We start from the raw sequence: 16,507 nt of genomic DNA, 5'->3' as shown, positions 1-16,507 counted from the left end.
CTTACAATTCGTGTTTCAGGTTAAAAATGGAAATTTGGAGCAAATAAAGGTGGATTTGGAGTTTTTGGACTCAGAAGCATGCGGAGGGCAATCCTGGAATTTCAGAATTCTTTAGGAAGCTTTGCCGTGGCGAAGGTTGTTCTTTGCCGCGGCGAAATGGGCCAGTGACGCACCAGATTCAGATTCTATCTTTGCCGTGGCGAGATTCCTTCTTCACCGCGGCGAAGTCTGCGTATTCCACTTTTTGTAAAACGCATAGTTTCGTGTTTAGGCTAAGTTGTATTATTTTGGGCGAGGTATAAATTGGAGACTTAGTCTATTTGTCTAGGGCGTTCGTGGAGTGATAGAGAGAGTTTTTCACATTATTTTCATATTGATTTTTGAGTGATTTTGGATTAACAAGGTTGGAAGATTCGAGGAAACGAGTGGATTCATCAAATTAGGGAGATTCTTTTCCTTTTCTTTTGTATCCATTATGTTGAACCTGGAGTTTTTCATTTCTTTTAATTCTTTATTTGATTTAGCCATGAACTAACCTATTTTGGGTTAGGGTTTTGATGTAGTTCGGATTCTAATCGGTTAGAGAATTGATGATTATTAATTTCATATAATTTTGTGTTGATTGTGTGATTATTCTATTTTTATTGTTTGTATGTGATGAACATGATGAGATCAAGAGATAATTTATGTTAAGCGTCTTGGATAATCACCGTTGTATTATTGGATGCTAGAGATAGATTCAAGAACCGATGAAATCAATCTAGGATTCTTGTGCTAAATGAACTTAGATTTATTAACTTTCATTTTGTTGGGTGCGGAAGGTTAATAGGGAAAAGTAGGACAACATAGCCTGAGAAGGTATGTTGGACACCTTAGAGAGTTCGATTTACAATCAATGCATGAGAATTTGAATTTAGTTTAATTCTTAAAGTTTAACCCATAGAGTCCGAATGAAGTCAAAACCCTACCCGTTTGTTTGAATTGATTTTATCCCGTTTAAATCTTGCCTTCATAGTTTAAGTTTATTTTAGTCAAATTTTGTTTTAATCATAGTTTAAATTGCTCCCTTTAATCCAAAAAGAATTCGATTGCTTCAACTTGAGAACGTTAGGAAACTTAGTGCTTAGCAACAATCCTTGTGGGAACGATACTCACTCATCATTATATTACTTGTGTGATTAGTATACTTGCTACATATTGCATGTTGTAAGAAACACGCATCAACCTTGTGACCACACTAGTTTATTGTCGCCACATCTGTTTTACGTGTTCTAACTATGACCACCTTTGTATTGTGTGTCGTGACCCTTGTCTTATGTGCTTCTGTGTGACCACATTAGTTTTGTGTGACGACACCTGCTGTGTTTTTACCATGAACTTCTTTAGTGAAGGTGGGTCTACCAATGACCACCCATGTTAGAGGGTCCCAACTATGCCTTTTGGAAACCTAGGATGAATGCCTTTTTTAAGTTTATAGATGAAAGGGTATGGATTTCATGTGTAGTTGGTTGGAAAGAACCTGCAATTAAAGAAGAAGGTGACACCAAACTAAAACCGATTGAAGGGTGGATATCATGTTGCTATTGTATAGTGGTGAGTATTTTTGCCTGTCAAGCGGATACCTAGGTTTGATCCCCGGCAACGGCGCCAAAAACTTGACAAACATAGTCTACTGTCCTCAAAAGTGCACAAGTCACAATTGCAATTTAGTGTGCAAAGTGCAAGGGTCGATCCCACAAAGAATTGAAAGTTACTAATAAATCAAGTAACGTGAATAAACCAAATAAGATAAAGAAATTAATAAACAAACTAATAAATCTAAATATCAATAAAAACACTAAAATTAACATTAATGTAAAGACAATAACGAAACAAGTGATAAACAATCACAAAAAGGTCTAATGTATCCAATTTCACCGTACCATCCTACTCTATGTCATTAATCTAATTAACATTTTCTCAATCCAAATCTTAGGGTTGATACTCACCAAAGTAAGGTATTATCATAAAGCGTGTAGATTAAACGTAGTATTTTTGTCATATAAACTAGCTACGGCTAAGTCTAGTTTATATGATGAAAACCCATTAAGTAAACAAGTACCCAAGGTTCACAAACCAATTATGCTTGTCAAGGCGTACGCAAAGTCATAAATCCATCATCCCCATGAGCGAATTGAAATTAGCTATGGCTAAGTCTAATCCCAACTCATACAACCAACAAACCATAAATTAATGGTGATCAGACAATAAAATCAATACCTTCAAGATTAGCCATGATTAAGCCTAATCTTGATTCATACAACCATCCAATAATACTGCCATCAATTGATTAAATAGATAACAATGAATGAAACTAAGATTTTATTGGATTGGTTAAACAAATAATTAGATTAAAACATAGAGTAATCAAAATAGGCTACATTAGATACACCAGAAAGGGATTTCGCTACACATAATCATAATGGAACAATCCTCAATGTTACCCATAACCATTTGGATGTTCAATCCACACAAAAATAAGCAAGATTGGATCATTCAAATAAAAAACCCTTTCTCCAAGTGTTTTCAAAAGTTTATAAAGTTCTTAAGCTAAAGAATGAATGAATACATGAAATAAATTCCCCTTTATATAATTTTTACACATAATAACATTTTAGTAATTATTGGCTAATGAAATTAGGGTTGGAAATGTGTTATTTTTACAAATATCATGTTTTGTGTCGTAGCATGGTTCTTTAGCACAATGGCATGCTTCTAGGTGATCTCTGCTTCGATCAAACCCTTCCCATGCCATGGCACAACATAAATTGCGTTGTGGCGCAATAAGGATTTTGCTGCCTTTATGCCATGGCACGATATATCTATGTTGCGATACAACTCTGATTGCACTGATATGAGCTGCGACGTCGTTGATCTTTGTTGCAACAGAATTTCGACGATTTACGCGGTAGCACAAACTTGAAATTTTGTTTTTCTTGTTTATTGCCTTGATTTATTTGCACTTGAATGAGTCCAAGATGCCCGAACATTAGCAAATATACGAATAATCCATTTTTGCACTTGAAATCCTGTAAACACACAAAAACCCGTGGTTATGGAAGATAACAAAACATGCAAGGAATCTCATCATAAATAATGCATTAACCACAAATTCCCTACAATCTCATCCCCAAATCACTAAATATAAATGCATTTCTGACACTCATCACAACCCTCAACCAGCTTATTGCTAGTCCCTAACAATGAAAGCGATAAAAAAATCTAAGCCTAACTAAACTATCCTAAACTAAACCACTTCCATAGGTTATCACAATGCATTTAATGTATACAATAAGCCTTTAAACTCCTAGGTCCCCCTACTGTAGGTCCCCCTAGTGGACGAGTTGTATTCTCGTGAGGGTTTGCAATGATGTTACCCACAAACATCCTAAAAGTCCTAAAACAAATAATTACATGACAAAGATTTCCTGGATTAATCAAAAGAAGTGTCTCATAAATTGCATACACATGTAGTAAAAAGAATAAACAATAATTACCCATATATAAGAACACCCTAAACATCATTTTTACCTTCATTCTCAACTCTCACAACATAATCATTCCACAAACCATCAATCCTAGCCTTAGAGGTAGTTTCATATGCATCTTCCATTTAAAAAAAAAAAAAAAAATTGATCCCATAAAAATGAGAATTCTGAAAACATAATTCCATAAGCCTACTTTTCAGATCACTCTCCACTAATGTAGAACAAACGCACAATTTCATATCATTAGGACTTCATTAAGGTTGTATCATTAGGCTAAGGTATTGGGTTATGAAAGAAGGTAAGGGATTCAAACAATTAAGAGGAATAATCCCATATTTCAAAAGCATGATCACTCAAAATACTCATTCTCTCAAACCCTAAATCCTTTTTATTATACATCACTCTTTTAGAACCATAATTGAATCTGTACCCTTTTCATACTTCCTTATTCGGGTATTTTTTTTTCTTTTTTCTTTTTAATTCAAATCAAGATTATAGAAATTCAGGAAGTATGGATATAAAAAAATTCCCCTTTTTCCAATACAATAACCCCCTCCCAGTTCTTTCAAACATCCTCACAAAATTTTATACAAATCTCAAACCATACACATTTTCACTTTCACAAATTTAGGTTAAATCCTCTTAAAAGAATGTCATAGTTAGGAAATGTGTTAAGGGTTATATAGGACAAGTTATTGCAGGTTAAAAGAAAAAAAATCGAGGCTAAATATATACAACGTAGGCTCAAAGAGTTGACTAAGGGTAATAACATAAAGGGTTGGCTTGAAAGGCACAAGCTGTCCAAAGATAGCCTAAGTCTTTTCTTAAATAATGTGTCATCTAGGATTTCACCTCAAGTGATCATCAAATAGGTTCAAGAATTTTAGAGATCTCACAAATTGTAGGAAGATTACACACAAAGCACCTCTAAATGCTAGAACCAACTAACCAAACAAGCCACCTACCCGAGAGTTTCAAACTCAAGCAAAACCAACATCCAGATAATTCTTAAATTAGTGTAAAAATTTACCTCTTCTAGACACTACATATCATTGCAATCATGTTATATCATAGACATTTGACATAATCCAGGAAACAAAAATTCTCACAAACTAAAAAAATTTTACAAGCATAGATTTCATATCCTCCCCACCCCCAACCAAGATCCTACATTGTCCTCAATTTAATCATTAAAAAAAAATAGAGGTAAAAGGGAAAGAAACAAGTTACCCCCTTGGTTAACAACTCGTAAAGTACTGAAAGTAACTCCATTGAATCTGCATCCTGTAATCAACATGAAATCTACCAACACAAAAGAGAAGAACCAATGGTGTCTTGAAATAGGATCCATGTTGTTTGTTAATCGTCATAAGTTTGCAGTGATAAAAAAATATACACAAAAATAAGAAGATATGAAATCAACACTAAATTAAATAGAGTTCATGCCACTAAATATCGAATAAAAGCCAATGAACAAACATAAGATACAAAAGCATAAAATGATAAATGAAAATGACAAAATAAACTGAAAACAGAACATCCATAAGTCCTCATCCACTCCACTCTCACTCCTCTCCAGCATCATTCATATGATCTCCACCTTCCTCATCATCATCACTAGCACCCCATACATCATCAGCCTTGGAGTGTGCTCCCTCAAGTGCTCTCGGCTCATACCCTCTTAGATATATTAGAAATACAAACTGCCCGGGATCCACTGCATGGTATAGCACTCAACCTAATAGGTCATCTAACTCATAGCCCATGACTGCCACTCTCTTATCTGGGAAACCTCATTGGACACTCTGGCAATTTGTGCTCTCATACTATCCATCTAATCAAGTGCAGGCTGGGTGGATGATGTTGACGAGCATGGAGCTCTATGTCCGCACTATTGTCAACTGGTACTAGCTCTCTTGGGCCCACTGTGGATCTTCTGTAGATACTTCAGTGTTAACTTCAGAGGTGGCTACCTCTTCACTTCATCATCTCTATATGGAACCCCTGCGGAAATGCACAAAGTAGTGACAAGGCTCGAAAATAAGTAGGACACCCCAGAAGGTCGAACAGCATGCATAATCCTGAAATAAATAACCTGACCAATGTTCATCAACATACGTTGAGTGATAGCAAAAAACATGAAGGCTCTCTCATTGTCCACCATGCTGTGATGTGTCATAGGGTAAATCTTGGCACAGACGAAGTACTACCATAACCTATGATTGAAGGTGAGAGATGTTGCAAAGAAACCCTTATGTTTGCCATTACAGCCAATAATCCATTCTCCCTGACCCTTTTTCAAGCACTGAAGCACCGGATCATACTTCAGTTCCTCGACGAATGCGGAGAATTCATCTTGCTCAGGTGGAATTCCAACAACCCATAATATTTGTTGATCATCTCTGTAGAAAAACTCACCTCCTTTCCCCTAATCATAATAATCCCTACTCGGCTCTTGAAGCGTTCGCATAGAACTCCATAACTAGAGGCTCAACAGTGGCTTCCAGGTGGGCTATAAATGCTCCCCATCCTAGGTCCCTAATAATGTCAATAATCCCAGGGAAAGGTCCCTCAAACTCAAAACCCCATCCATCAACGGAACTTCTACTATTAGCAACAACCTCGCACTTACAAATATATTGTCATGGGTGTCCTGTGGGGCAGCCCCATGACTCCTACTCAAACTAGCCACATTCCTACTCCATTTATTTGATGCCATATAAAAATTAGAATATCGACACTTCCACAAATTAAAAATCAACACTACTCCTCAAACAATCTCACCCACTGCCCAATTATACGGCAATCAATCAACAACTAACTCCCAATCTCAACACATAATACAATAAACTCACAATTCAATCACTATCCCGCTCAATCAACACCCAAAGCAATCAAAACAAAATTTTTGCAATCAAATATCCAGGAAATGACAAATGAGTGATCAAGGATGCTTACCCAAGCAAAAACAACAATCGAATACCTCAGATTGGAAATAATTACCTAAGATCAAGAAGTGCCCAATTTTGATTCAGCACTCAATTGATCCAGAAATCTGCAAAATCGGTGATGAGGGAGTGTGTAGGATGTGCAAGGAATGATTTCAATGAAATCTTAGCCAATTTGGTGAATAACGATGAGAAATTTTGAGAGAAACGCGCTACAGCACAAAAATAAAAGGTCTGTTCTTTATATAGAAATCATGTTGCGTCGTGGTGTCATACGAATTTTTGGGCGCACACACGAACATCACCGATATGCATCGCGGCGTCAAATGGTTTTCTCAAATTCAAAATCGACGATATGCACCGCAGTGCAGTAGACTTGCGTCGCGATGTAAATGCGAATTTAACTAGGTCCATAACGCCAACATGTGCCACAGTGTGAGCTTTTTGCATCGCAGTGTGAACTGGAATTTCTGGAAAAAAAAATAAAACAAGTGTTAGAATTCCATGAAAATTCAAAAACAAAAGGATTAAATACAGAAAAATAAAAAAATTCTAATAAAGCTGAAACAATAAATTGAATAAACTAAAAATGAAGAAAAATGAAATCCTCGAGTTGCCTCCCAAAAAGTGCTCGTTTAACATCTTAAGTTAGATGGGATGCTTGGTCTATCTATCAAGGCGATATGCTTAACTCAACGGTAGAGATCTTAGATCTTGTTCTGTTAATAGCCTCCAAATATGCCTTTGCTTTTGCTTCATCAAAATCTCTGTCCTCAACAATCAAAGCTAACCCCTATTTTTCTTCTATCTTATCCTACAGAAAACTAGAAATAGTAATTGGGTTTAAAGATTCAACATTAAAGCGTGCATTAGCTTTAGAAGGTGAAGGCACGAAATGAAAAACTAAACATTCTATAGTTTGATCAAGCACTTTCATTCGTAATTTCCTATTCTAAATGTCTATAACTGTCCTCGTTGTGGCCATTCGACGATGCCTCCATATCCATCACTACAAAATCCACAAGAACAATCAGTTTATCAAATTGAACTAAAATATCTTCAATAATAACTTTTGGATATTTCATTGATCGATCAACCAATTGTAAGGTCATTTTGGTAGGTTTTAGGGAGTAGGCATTAGAATTGTTTGTAGAGATTTATTTGCTGTTTTGTGTGGAGGACTTGGTTGGAGACTATCTGAAGATTGTGCGGGAAGATAAACTTATTTCCATTCTAAAGATTGTAATTCTCAAGATGCTCTACCATGATTATCAACAGCAGTTCTTTTGCTATTATCAAATTCTTGATGTTCTAGAGTTTACAACTTCTAGGTGCTTGCTTATTGTATATAAGTGGTGTACATAAATCATAACAATTGTTTTAAATCTAATACTAAGGTGGTGAGAACTTTTCGTGTACCAATGTTGTTATGATATGTTCAATAATGGTTATACTGCACCTGGAAAGTATATTGCTAAGAGGAATTTCACCGTGTGAAGATTATGGAACCTACAACATGTACAATGATTCAGCACAAAAACATCAAGACCGTTAACATTTCAACCTATAGTATAAAAATCATTGATTGATGAAAGGCTCAAAGAGTTTATGATAAGAACCCATGAAAAACTATTTCCAATCAAATTAACAAATCACATACGATGAACTCGAACAAACTCAAGTCAACTAAAACTCGATCGCATTAAATTGCTTTCATATGGGTAAGGAAAGCTATTGGAAAAGTATACTTATCTGTGTATAGCAAGTATCTACTATCTATTTGATTCAATCGTTCTATCCATGAAAGAAGTGCAATATAAATCGATTGAATTTATATTAAACAGCAAAAGGAAACAAACTTTTAGATAATAACTTGATTCAATGGTTCAGCATTTTAACATAATGACAACGAAAATATTGTAATCATGTAATAATTGATAAGGTGATCTTGTATCAGATTAAATATATATTTGCAGAGAATAATATATTACTTTGAATTACATTAGGTGTTTAATTGTATATGGTTTGAATGGTGTGCGGTAAAACAAATCATACATTTTTATGTTTGAATTGAAGTCTAACTGCTGTTGTAAATCAACAAGAGATAGTGTATTATGATAATTATAATATGCAATAGTTTATCATGATTTTTCCGTTTGTAATAATGTTGAACCATGATTAAGAAATCCACCAATCACTATTACTGTTACATATTCAAAAAATATGCTAAACCATTTTTAATTGTAATAAATCACTTGCTGAACCATAACTTAAATGGATGTTTAATTGAAATAAGCAAGTTATCGAACCATAACTTAAATAAAAATAAAAATCTAATAAAATCTAACAAATCTAAATGGTTAGGCTTCTTGATGTTTATAAACATCACATTGTTCAAAACATATTGAATATTCAAAGTTATTAGCAGTTGCAAAAATACTGTCGCTAAAATACATATGAACTAAGAGATTAAATGTTTCCGTACTCTCATTCAAAATTGAATAGTACGTCCTATCAAAATCCTTTGGATGCTCAGCTTCAAATTCTAATACTCTCCCATATTCTTTTTTCTAAAAATTTCCAAGTCATGTTCCTCTCAGAATTCCAAGTTCAAACAAATCTTTGTGCATAAATGTTTAAACATTTGTTTACAAACTGTTTCAACATCATCCAATAAACATACCCACGTAACATGCGGGCTTTTCATCTAGTTTTTTATATTTTTAGAGATTTTTCTGTTGTATTTTTTCTTTTACTGGAAAAAAAAAAAATTCTATTTGTAATTTTTGTAATTTTGTTTGGGTTAAGTGGGAAATGGAGGTGGATTGGAGCTATTGGGCAAGCGGGTAATAAATATGTAATGAATATGGTTGGTGTTAGTTTGTTCGCTTGATGGATTTTATTTGTTTTTAATCCAACTCATTTAAAGTTAGAAAATAAGGGTAAATTATTCATTTTTGGAAATTGAATAAAAGAAATATAACTGAGTCAGCAAGAGGGTGTTAAGTGATGGATTTTGCAAAATTTAGGAATGAGTTTGGTTGAAACATGTCTAATCATATTCTATATATATATTAAGATATTAGAGCATCTACAAAAAACTCTTTATATGATCCAAACTATTTATTATAAAAAATTTATCCATAAAAATAAGAGTTCAACAGACTCTTTATCTTTAAAATATAAATTAGAGAGTGAGTTTGACTCTCCACATTTAGAGAGTCAAATTTCACTTTCTATCCTAATTTTAATTAATAAACTACAAGTTCCTATACATTTTATTTATTAATTCTCTCTCCCATTAAGTATCTTTCTTAAAAATAAAGAGTATCTTCATTAAATTTAAGGAGTCTATTAGATTGAATAAAATTATATTTTTTTTATTTTAAAATTAATAAAGATACTCTTCAAAATATAGAGCATCTCCAAACATGCTCTTACTTAAATGTACGTTGTAATAATATTATTCCTGTAGAGATAAAATATCATTTGGCGCTTCTCTTGGAAATAGATGTTAAATACATGTGTTTCTCGCTTATGCCCCCACACTCATCAATCAGACTTGTTGGTGTCCACTTATTAAATATCTCATATATGATTTCTCTTGCTAATTAGCCCCACACTTATCATCCAGCTGCTTCTACTTTATCATCTATATTCTCTCTACGCTCCACTTGAGCTCCATTAATTTGCAGCTGCAGATTGCATCATCTCTTTAGGTACCAAAAGAGGTAACCCCTTTAACCCATTTCTTCTGCTTTTTTTTCACATTTTTTTTCATAGTGTAAGATCTGTAAGTGTACATGAGGAGCAAAATGCTCTTGAAATTGATGTTAGTTAAGATTTTATGTAAAATAAATGGACAAGATGAATATCAAAATTAACTTCATGAGATCTACTTAACAAACTTCGTTAGAAGTCAATAGAATTTTCCTTTTTAATTATCTAATCCACAAGCTATGCGACCAAAATTTAAAATAAGCATATAAATAATAATGATGGTAAAACATTATTAATTTTAATTTTGATAAAGAATTAACTGTTGAACAGGAATTAATATAACAAAGGGCATGGAAATTAAGCATGAAATAATATCAAATCTCATAGGATAGGTGTGATGAGAGAGAAAGGTGCAAAAGTGGAGGAAGAGAAGAGAGAGAAAAGGATAAAGCTATCTACACCCACTAAATTACTGTACTGCAATTTGAACATTTAAATTTTAAATCACTTTTATTAATTCAGTTATCCTTAATAGTACTATATATATATTTGTTTTAATGATAGAGATATATAAACATCTAACTTTTAAACTAAAATCAATTGATTTTTGAATTTAGTAAACGGGTGTAAAGAGTCCTTTCTTTGTTTAGTGCAAAGAGTCTTGTCTAAAAGAAAATTATATCAAAACCATTTTTGAAAAGAATTTCAAAAGTGCTCGTAGCTTTAAATAAGTTTTTCTAGTCAGTAGAAAAGTCAAAAAAGCTTATGAAAAATGTTGAAATTTAAAAAATATCCATATTCAAGTTTATAAAAATTCTATTGATCTATTCTTTTATATTAAAACGATTTTTAGTACATTAATACTAGAAAGTCTTTTACTTTTTTTCTTAGCCAAACAACAACTAATAAATTTTTCACAAAAATTCTACTCTAAAAAGTTCTTCTATAAGCTTTTCTTTCATAAGCTCTATTTAAAGTAGTATCAAATGGACCTTTACCACCCACTTTTCATTTCTAATTTAATCATCTCAAATGAGCCTTATATAAAATTTGATTATTTGAATAATACCCAAAACTAAGGCACAAAATTACAATATTGCCCATAACGAAAAACTAAAAACACTATGAGCCATACTTCAACAAAACGACAAGCAACAGCCTTAAGACTACTAATTTTATACCTAATTCTGAAAGAATCAACCTCCTCTAACATAAATTCTTGAACATTGATTTAATGTAATCTAACAATTTAGAAGTTGCTAATTTTACATTAAAGTTTCTCAAATACAAATTTCATCTCATTAATGATCAATTTTTTTTTTATTATTATTATTATTTTTTAATTTCAATAGCTCAAGTGCTTAAACTTATATATGTTTCTCATTCACTTGATATTATGAATAATTATGAGTAAATGTTTTTATTAATTAAACTTGGAAAGATTGTAAAATACAAGTTTATAAAGACTTAATCCCCAATACGTTGTCTTATAAATTAAATTTGACAAGCGTCTAATTACCTAAAGTTCATTACAATGTTAGCACAAAAATGTCAACCGATGAAGTGAAGATTGACATTGCACCAGAAATCGAGTCATATGACAAGAAAGATGAACTTATGACATCTCCTCCTCAAGAACAAGGTGGTATGAGTCAATATTACCTCTTAAATTTAACGTGATATTGTTTTAAACTTAAAAAGAATGATTGTTTGAGCATCAATCCTATCACATCATTAAACTTCTTTAATAATCGTCTTGGTTAATTATCACTAAATGTTGTTTATGAAATAGTGACTGATACAACAATTGCATCAGAGAATAGTTCATCAGATGAAAAATTAGAGAATGAGACATCTCCTCCTCAAGACTTGCCTGGTACATTTTAATATTACCTTTTATATTGCCTATCATTTTAATTTATACTTTTAAAGATGCATTGTTTTGAGCATCCTTTAATATTTATGTCTTTAAACTTCTTTTCCAACCATTTTATTTTTAATAAGAAGTCTACTTTTTTGTTATTGTTATTGTTGTCATTCTATAAGCGCATTAGGATTTTTTGAGATTACGAAAAAAATTAGAACTTTTGTAACATAAACTTTCAGAACTAATTCAATTTTGAATTTTATCTAAAATTAATGTTAAGAATTAAAAGGTTTTTAGCTAAGGGTACTAATATTAAGAATTAAAGATAATGGTAAAAGAGGGAAGAGAAAATAGCACCCTTTAGGCTACTAACTTTTGGTAAGACGACAAGGAGTTTTAGGATCGATCAAAGAGTAAGTTTAGACTAGTAATATTTCTAACGGGATCAAGTTTCATGTAAAAGAAATATTTGGATATTAATCCATGTAATTTAATAGTTTAGTTGTTGAGTTGGTGTTAAAAATAATGATCTCTACCTTATTTCTCAAATTTATTTGATTGCAATACTGTATTCATGACTACGAATTTGTGTTATGTTCAATTGTTTAACCTTATATATGTATATGTTATTCACTTGATATTAGCAATAAGTATTTCATTAAAAATACTTTAAAGTATGACATTGAACTCAAATTACATCTAAATGCATAAAGTTCCTTAAAGGTTTTATCACAAAAATGTCCAATGATCGATGATAAAGTGTGAGTTAACATTGCACTAGAAATTGAGTTACATTAATAAAAGGATGAACTTTTGAGTTTTGACATCTCCTTACTCTCAAGAACAAGACGGTACTATTCTAAATTACCTTCTAAACTACACGTTATATTATTATTTTATTTTTAATATTATTTTCACTTTCAAAGATGCAATGTTTAGACAGTAATTTCATGTATTTAAACTGTTTTTAACAATTTCTTTAGATTATCTATAGAAAAAGGAAATTAATTTGTTTATCTAATTTTATATAAACACATAAGAATTAATTATGATAAAATTTTGACTGATGAAACAGTGAGAGATACAACAGCTGTATCGAAAGAAGGGTCATCCAACGAAATAGTTGAGAATGAGACACTTGTTCTTCAAGAAAACGATGGTACATTTTGATATTATCTTGTAAATTGCTTATTATTTTATTTCATATTATTAAAGATGAATCATTTTGAATATCCTTTCATTTTTACGTCATAAAAATTTCCTAGCAATCGTTTTGGTATTAACTAAACAAAGAGAAAATTAATTTATTTATTGTAATATAAGTGCATAAGAAGTGCCCATTAAAATAGGCGATCAACCGTGAGATTAACATTTTAGAATTTTTTGCAATTTAACTCTCAAGAGTTAATTTCATTTTGAAAAAAGATTGGTTAAAATTTAAAGGTTTAAAGTTAACATTAAATTTCATTAAAATGACTAAAATAAATATAATTTGAGATCACGATGACTTGTACTAAGAAGCTTTTTTTTTTTTTTTTTTTTCATATTATTTGGGTCAAGGTATTTATGATTTACGATATTAAGTGTCAGAGAAGTCACATCCCCTCCTAAGATACGTCTTAATATCCGGAAAACAAATATATTTTTTTTTAATTTTCTGTTCATAAATCACTCTTATATCTTTTTCTTTTGAAGAAAATCTAGAGTAACCTAGAGGTACCAACTCAGAATGCTAAGTTGGTACCACAAACTAATAATAAACTGACATGTGTCAAATGCATTAAAAAATTTATTTTAATATTATCAAAAATTATAATCCAATTAAAACACTTTATCATCCATCATTGCCTCAACCGTATCGCCAGCGCGGTAGCGCCTCCTTTCCCTTTTTTTCTTCCGCCATAGCTTCAACCCTCTTTGCCAGGCTCTTTCCCCTAGGTTTTTCTTCCGCCATTGCCTCAACCTTCTCTGCCATAGCCTCCTCTCCTTCCCCCATTTTTTCTTCAGCCATTGCCTCAACCTTCTCTGACATCGCCTCCTTACCCTATTTTTTTATTAACCCAGTTTTAATTTTTCAGCTCCTCCTCTGCCATCTCCCTCACCCAATTTTTATTAACCTAGTGTAATTTTTTCAAGTCAACAAACACTCAGTCAACAAAGTAATTATCCAAATGAAGCAAACACACCATAAATCTGATATACTTTTTTCCCTAAAAAACAATCCAACTCAATGATTTCAAATCAACCCACTCAAACATTTTTTATCACTTGTCCACTTGCAAGACGGAGAGCATTTGTTACCGTTTCAGTTCGGAAAAACCGGTCTTGATTTATGTTAGGCACTACAACTTTACAAGTTCATCGGTTTCTTGCCGCAATAAACACTGAAAAAGCATTTGTCGAATTCACTTAGTTTGGCCATGTACTGTACTGCACTATCATCCTTAGTTTTATTGTTTATTTTTGTCTAGTCCTTAATTTTATTATCTAATTTAAATAAATTCACACATGTCAGTTTATTATTAGTTTGTGGTACCAAATCAGCATTCTGATTTGTACCACCGGCTACTGCAGATTTTCTCTATTTTCAGAAACATATATTTTTTAACCACCCTTTTAACGGTTCTTCAACTGATTTATTATTTATAAAGGTCGCCTTTTGTAGTAAAGTAAGTATATTTATGTAAAGTAAGAATTACAGTTTCAAATATTAGCAATGGCATACAGAGTGTCTATTCAATTTATGTACGAATAGCGTGACCTTTTGTATATATAGTTCATATGTTTAATATTATTATATATTTACATCAGCACTATATGTTTAAATGAATTAGTTTTTACATATAAAACTTCCTTCTTGTTTCACCTTTACAGATGATACAAGGTTCAATGAAGACCGTAAAAAATTGTATCAAGCTATACTCTGGAAGGCGCGGAACCCTTGGGGTATGAAAACTGTTGGTATATCAGAAAATGAGGACTACCCTGTAAAACCCCATTCCTGATTTTTGTTAGATCATGAATTGTATTTAAGTTAATTAATTCTTTTTTTTTAATTTGATTTTTTGGTATTGTGGTAAGATAGGGGTATTTCTGTCAGTTTTGAAAGCTGTGTTAAGGGGGTGAAATCAAAGAAATAAATCCTGATGGGTTTGCATGTATCAAGAGGGAAAAATTTGGACATTTTTGCTAGGGAAAGCTTATGTGGCTGGGTTAAACTGAAATTTAGAGGAATTGGGGGGCAGAAATAAATTTTAGAAACTTTTGTTTAAAAAGGAGAAGGAAGAACTGGGCAGTTTCGCCCAAGGAAGAAGAGAAACGGAGCAGAAGAAAGAAGAGAAAGAAAGAAGAAGGAGAGAAAGGAGAAAGAAAAGAAAAAGAAGAAAAAAAAAAGGGGAGAAGAAAGAAAAGAGTGGTTTGGCCGAGAGATAGTGAGAGAAAGAGAAGAACAAAGAGAAAGGGAGAGTTTATTAGTTTTTAAGTCTGTGACAGTGGATCATCAAATCGTGATCTAGGCTCATTCGCCGTCCGATCTGCTGATTTTCGGATATGTTGTTCATGAAACACAGCTCTACATTCTGAACGGTGGAGATCGAAATCCAAGCACTGTAATAGGCAGCCAACTATAGGATAGAAGAGTGAGTGGATCCAAAACTATTTTCCCTAAAACGTTGCCTAATGTCCTTGCATGTTAATGATCCTTGCATGTTAAAGTTTTGATTTGCTTTTCATATTTGAGCAAAAAGATTGTATTAAACATGATATTGTGGGATGTTAGTTCTTTTTGCTTTCGGCTGCTCTGTCTATTGGTGATGTTGCTGGAAATTTATGTATGCAAATTTAATTTCGGCTGGACAAGATATTAGTAATGCTTGAGTAGGTTCTTTTTTTTTTATTGTTTTGCTTCTGGAGTCATATTAGAAGATGATCTATTTTGTTTTTAATTCCGTGTTTTGTTGGACACCCCATTTGCTTACTCGGCTAGAATTAGTGGTGTGAGTGTTGTTGATTTGTGTTTGGAAATGCTGGGAAATTAAGGCAGCTTGAGTGATGTTTTGTCTAGTAAGGGAGGGCCCTACACACTTTAGTATGATATATTATATTCATATATGTATTATAACTCCGTTGTTTTATAAGATTAAATTATTAATTACACATTGGAACCTTGGCTTATGAATATGTTGACAAACTCCCAAAAATTTGAAATGGTTAAATGGTGGTAATGATATATATATATATATGGCTCTTCATAGTAAAATTAAATCTGATGCCTTTGTTAATGGAGGTGAAGCCATACGTAGAGATTGGTGTCGGACAATGATGTGGTAATGTGATATTGAAGTAATTTTTTTTTTTTTATCTGGGTAAACCCTCAATTTCTGAAACATGTTTAGAAATTGCAGTTTCACCCTTATATGTGATTTTTGAATATTATGTCTATATGC

The 16,507-nt window shown here is 32.4% G+C and overlaps 1 protein-coding gene across 6 annotated transcripts; it reads left to right on the top strand.

Moving 5' to 3' along the window:
* The first annotated feature begins 10,063 nt into the window (after positions 1-10,063).
* Positions 10,064-15,317, top strand: LOC116139967. 6 transcript variants are annotated; one of them, XM_031425612.1, is made up of 6 exons: positions 10,064-10,206; positions 11,737-11,840; positions 11,988-12,071; positions 13,138-13,221; positions 14,937-15,049; positions 15,144-15,317. In XM_031425612.1, the coding sequence occupies exons 2-6, from the start codon at positions 11,744-11,746 to the stop codon at positions 15,186-15,188; spliced, it is 423 nt and encodes a 140-aa protein (XP_031281472.1). In that variant the 5' UTR covers positions 10,064-10,206; positions 11,737-11,743; the 3' UTR covers positions 15,189-15,317. The 6 variants fall into 6 exon arrangements, with proteins under 6 accessions (XP_031281472.1, XP_031281475.1, XP_031281473.1 ...); XM_031425615.1 differs by having other exon boundaries at positions 11,731-11,837; positions 12,012-12,071; XM_031425613.1 differs by having other exon boundaries at positions 11,731-11,837.
* The last annotated feature ends 1,190 nt before the right edge of the window (positions 15,318-16,507 follow it).

The sequence above is a fragment of the Pistacia vera genome, unplaced genomic scaffold (genome assembly GCF_008641045.1).
Source record: "Pistacia vera cultivar Batoury unplaced genomic scaffold, PisVer_v2 Contig36, whole genome shotgun sequence".
Classification (NCBI taxonomy): domain Eukaryota; kingdom Viridiplantae; phylum Streptophyta; class Magnoliopsida; order Sapindales; family Anacardiaceae; genus Pistacia; species Pistacia vera.
This window is presented reverse-complemented; position numbering and strand designations above follow the sequence as displayed.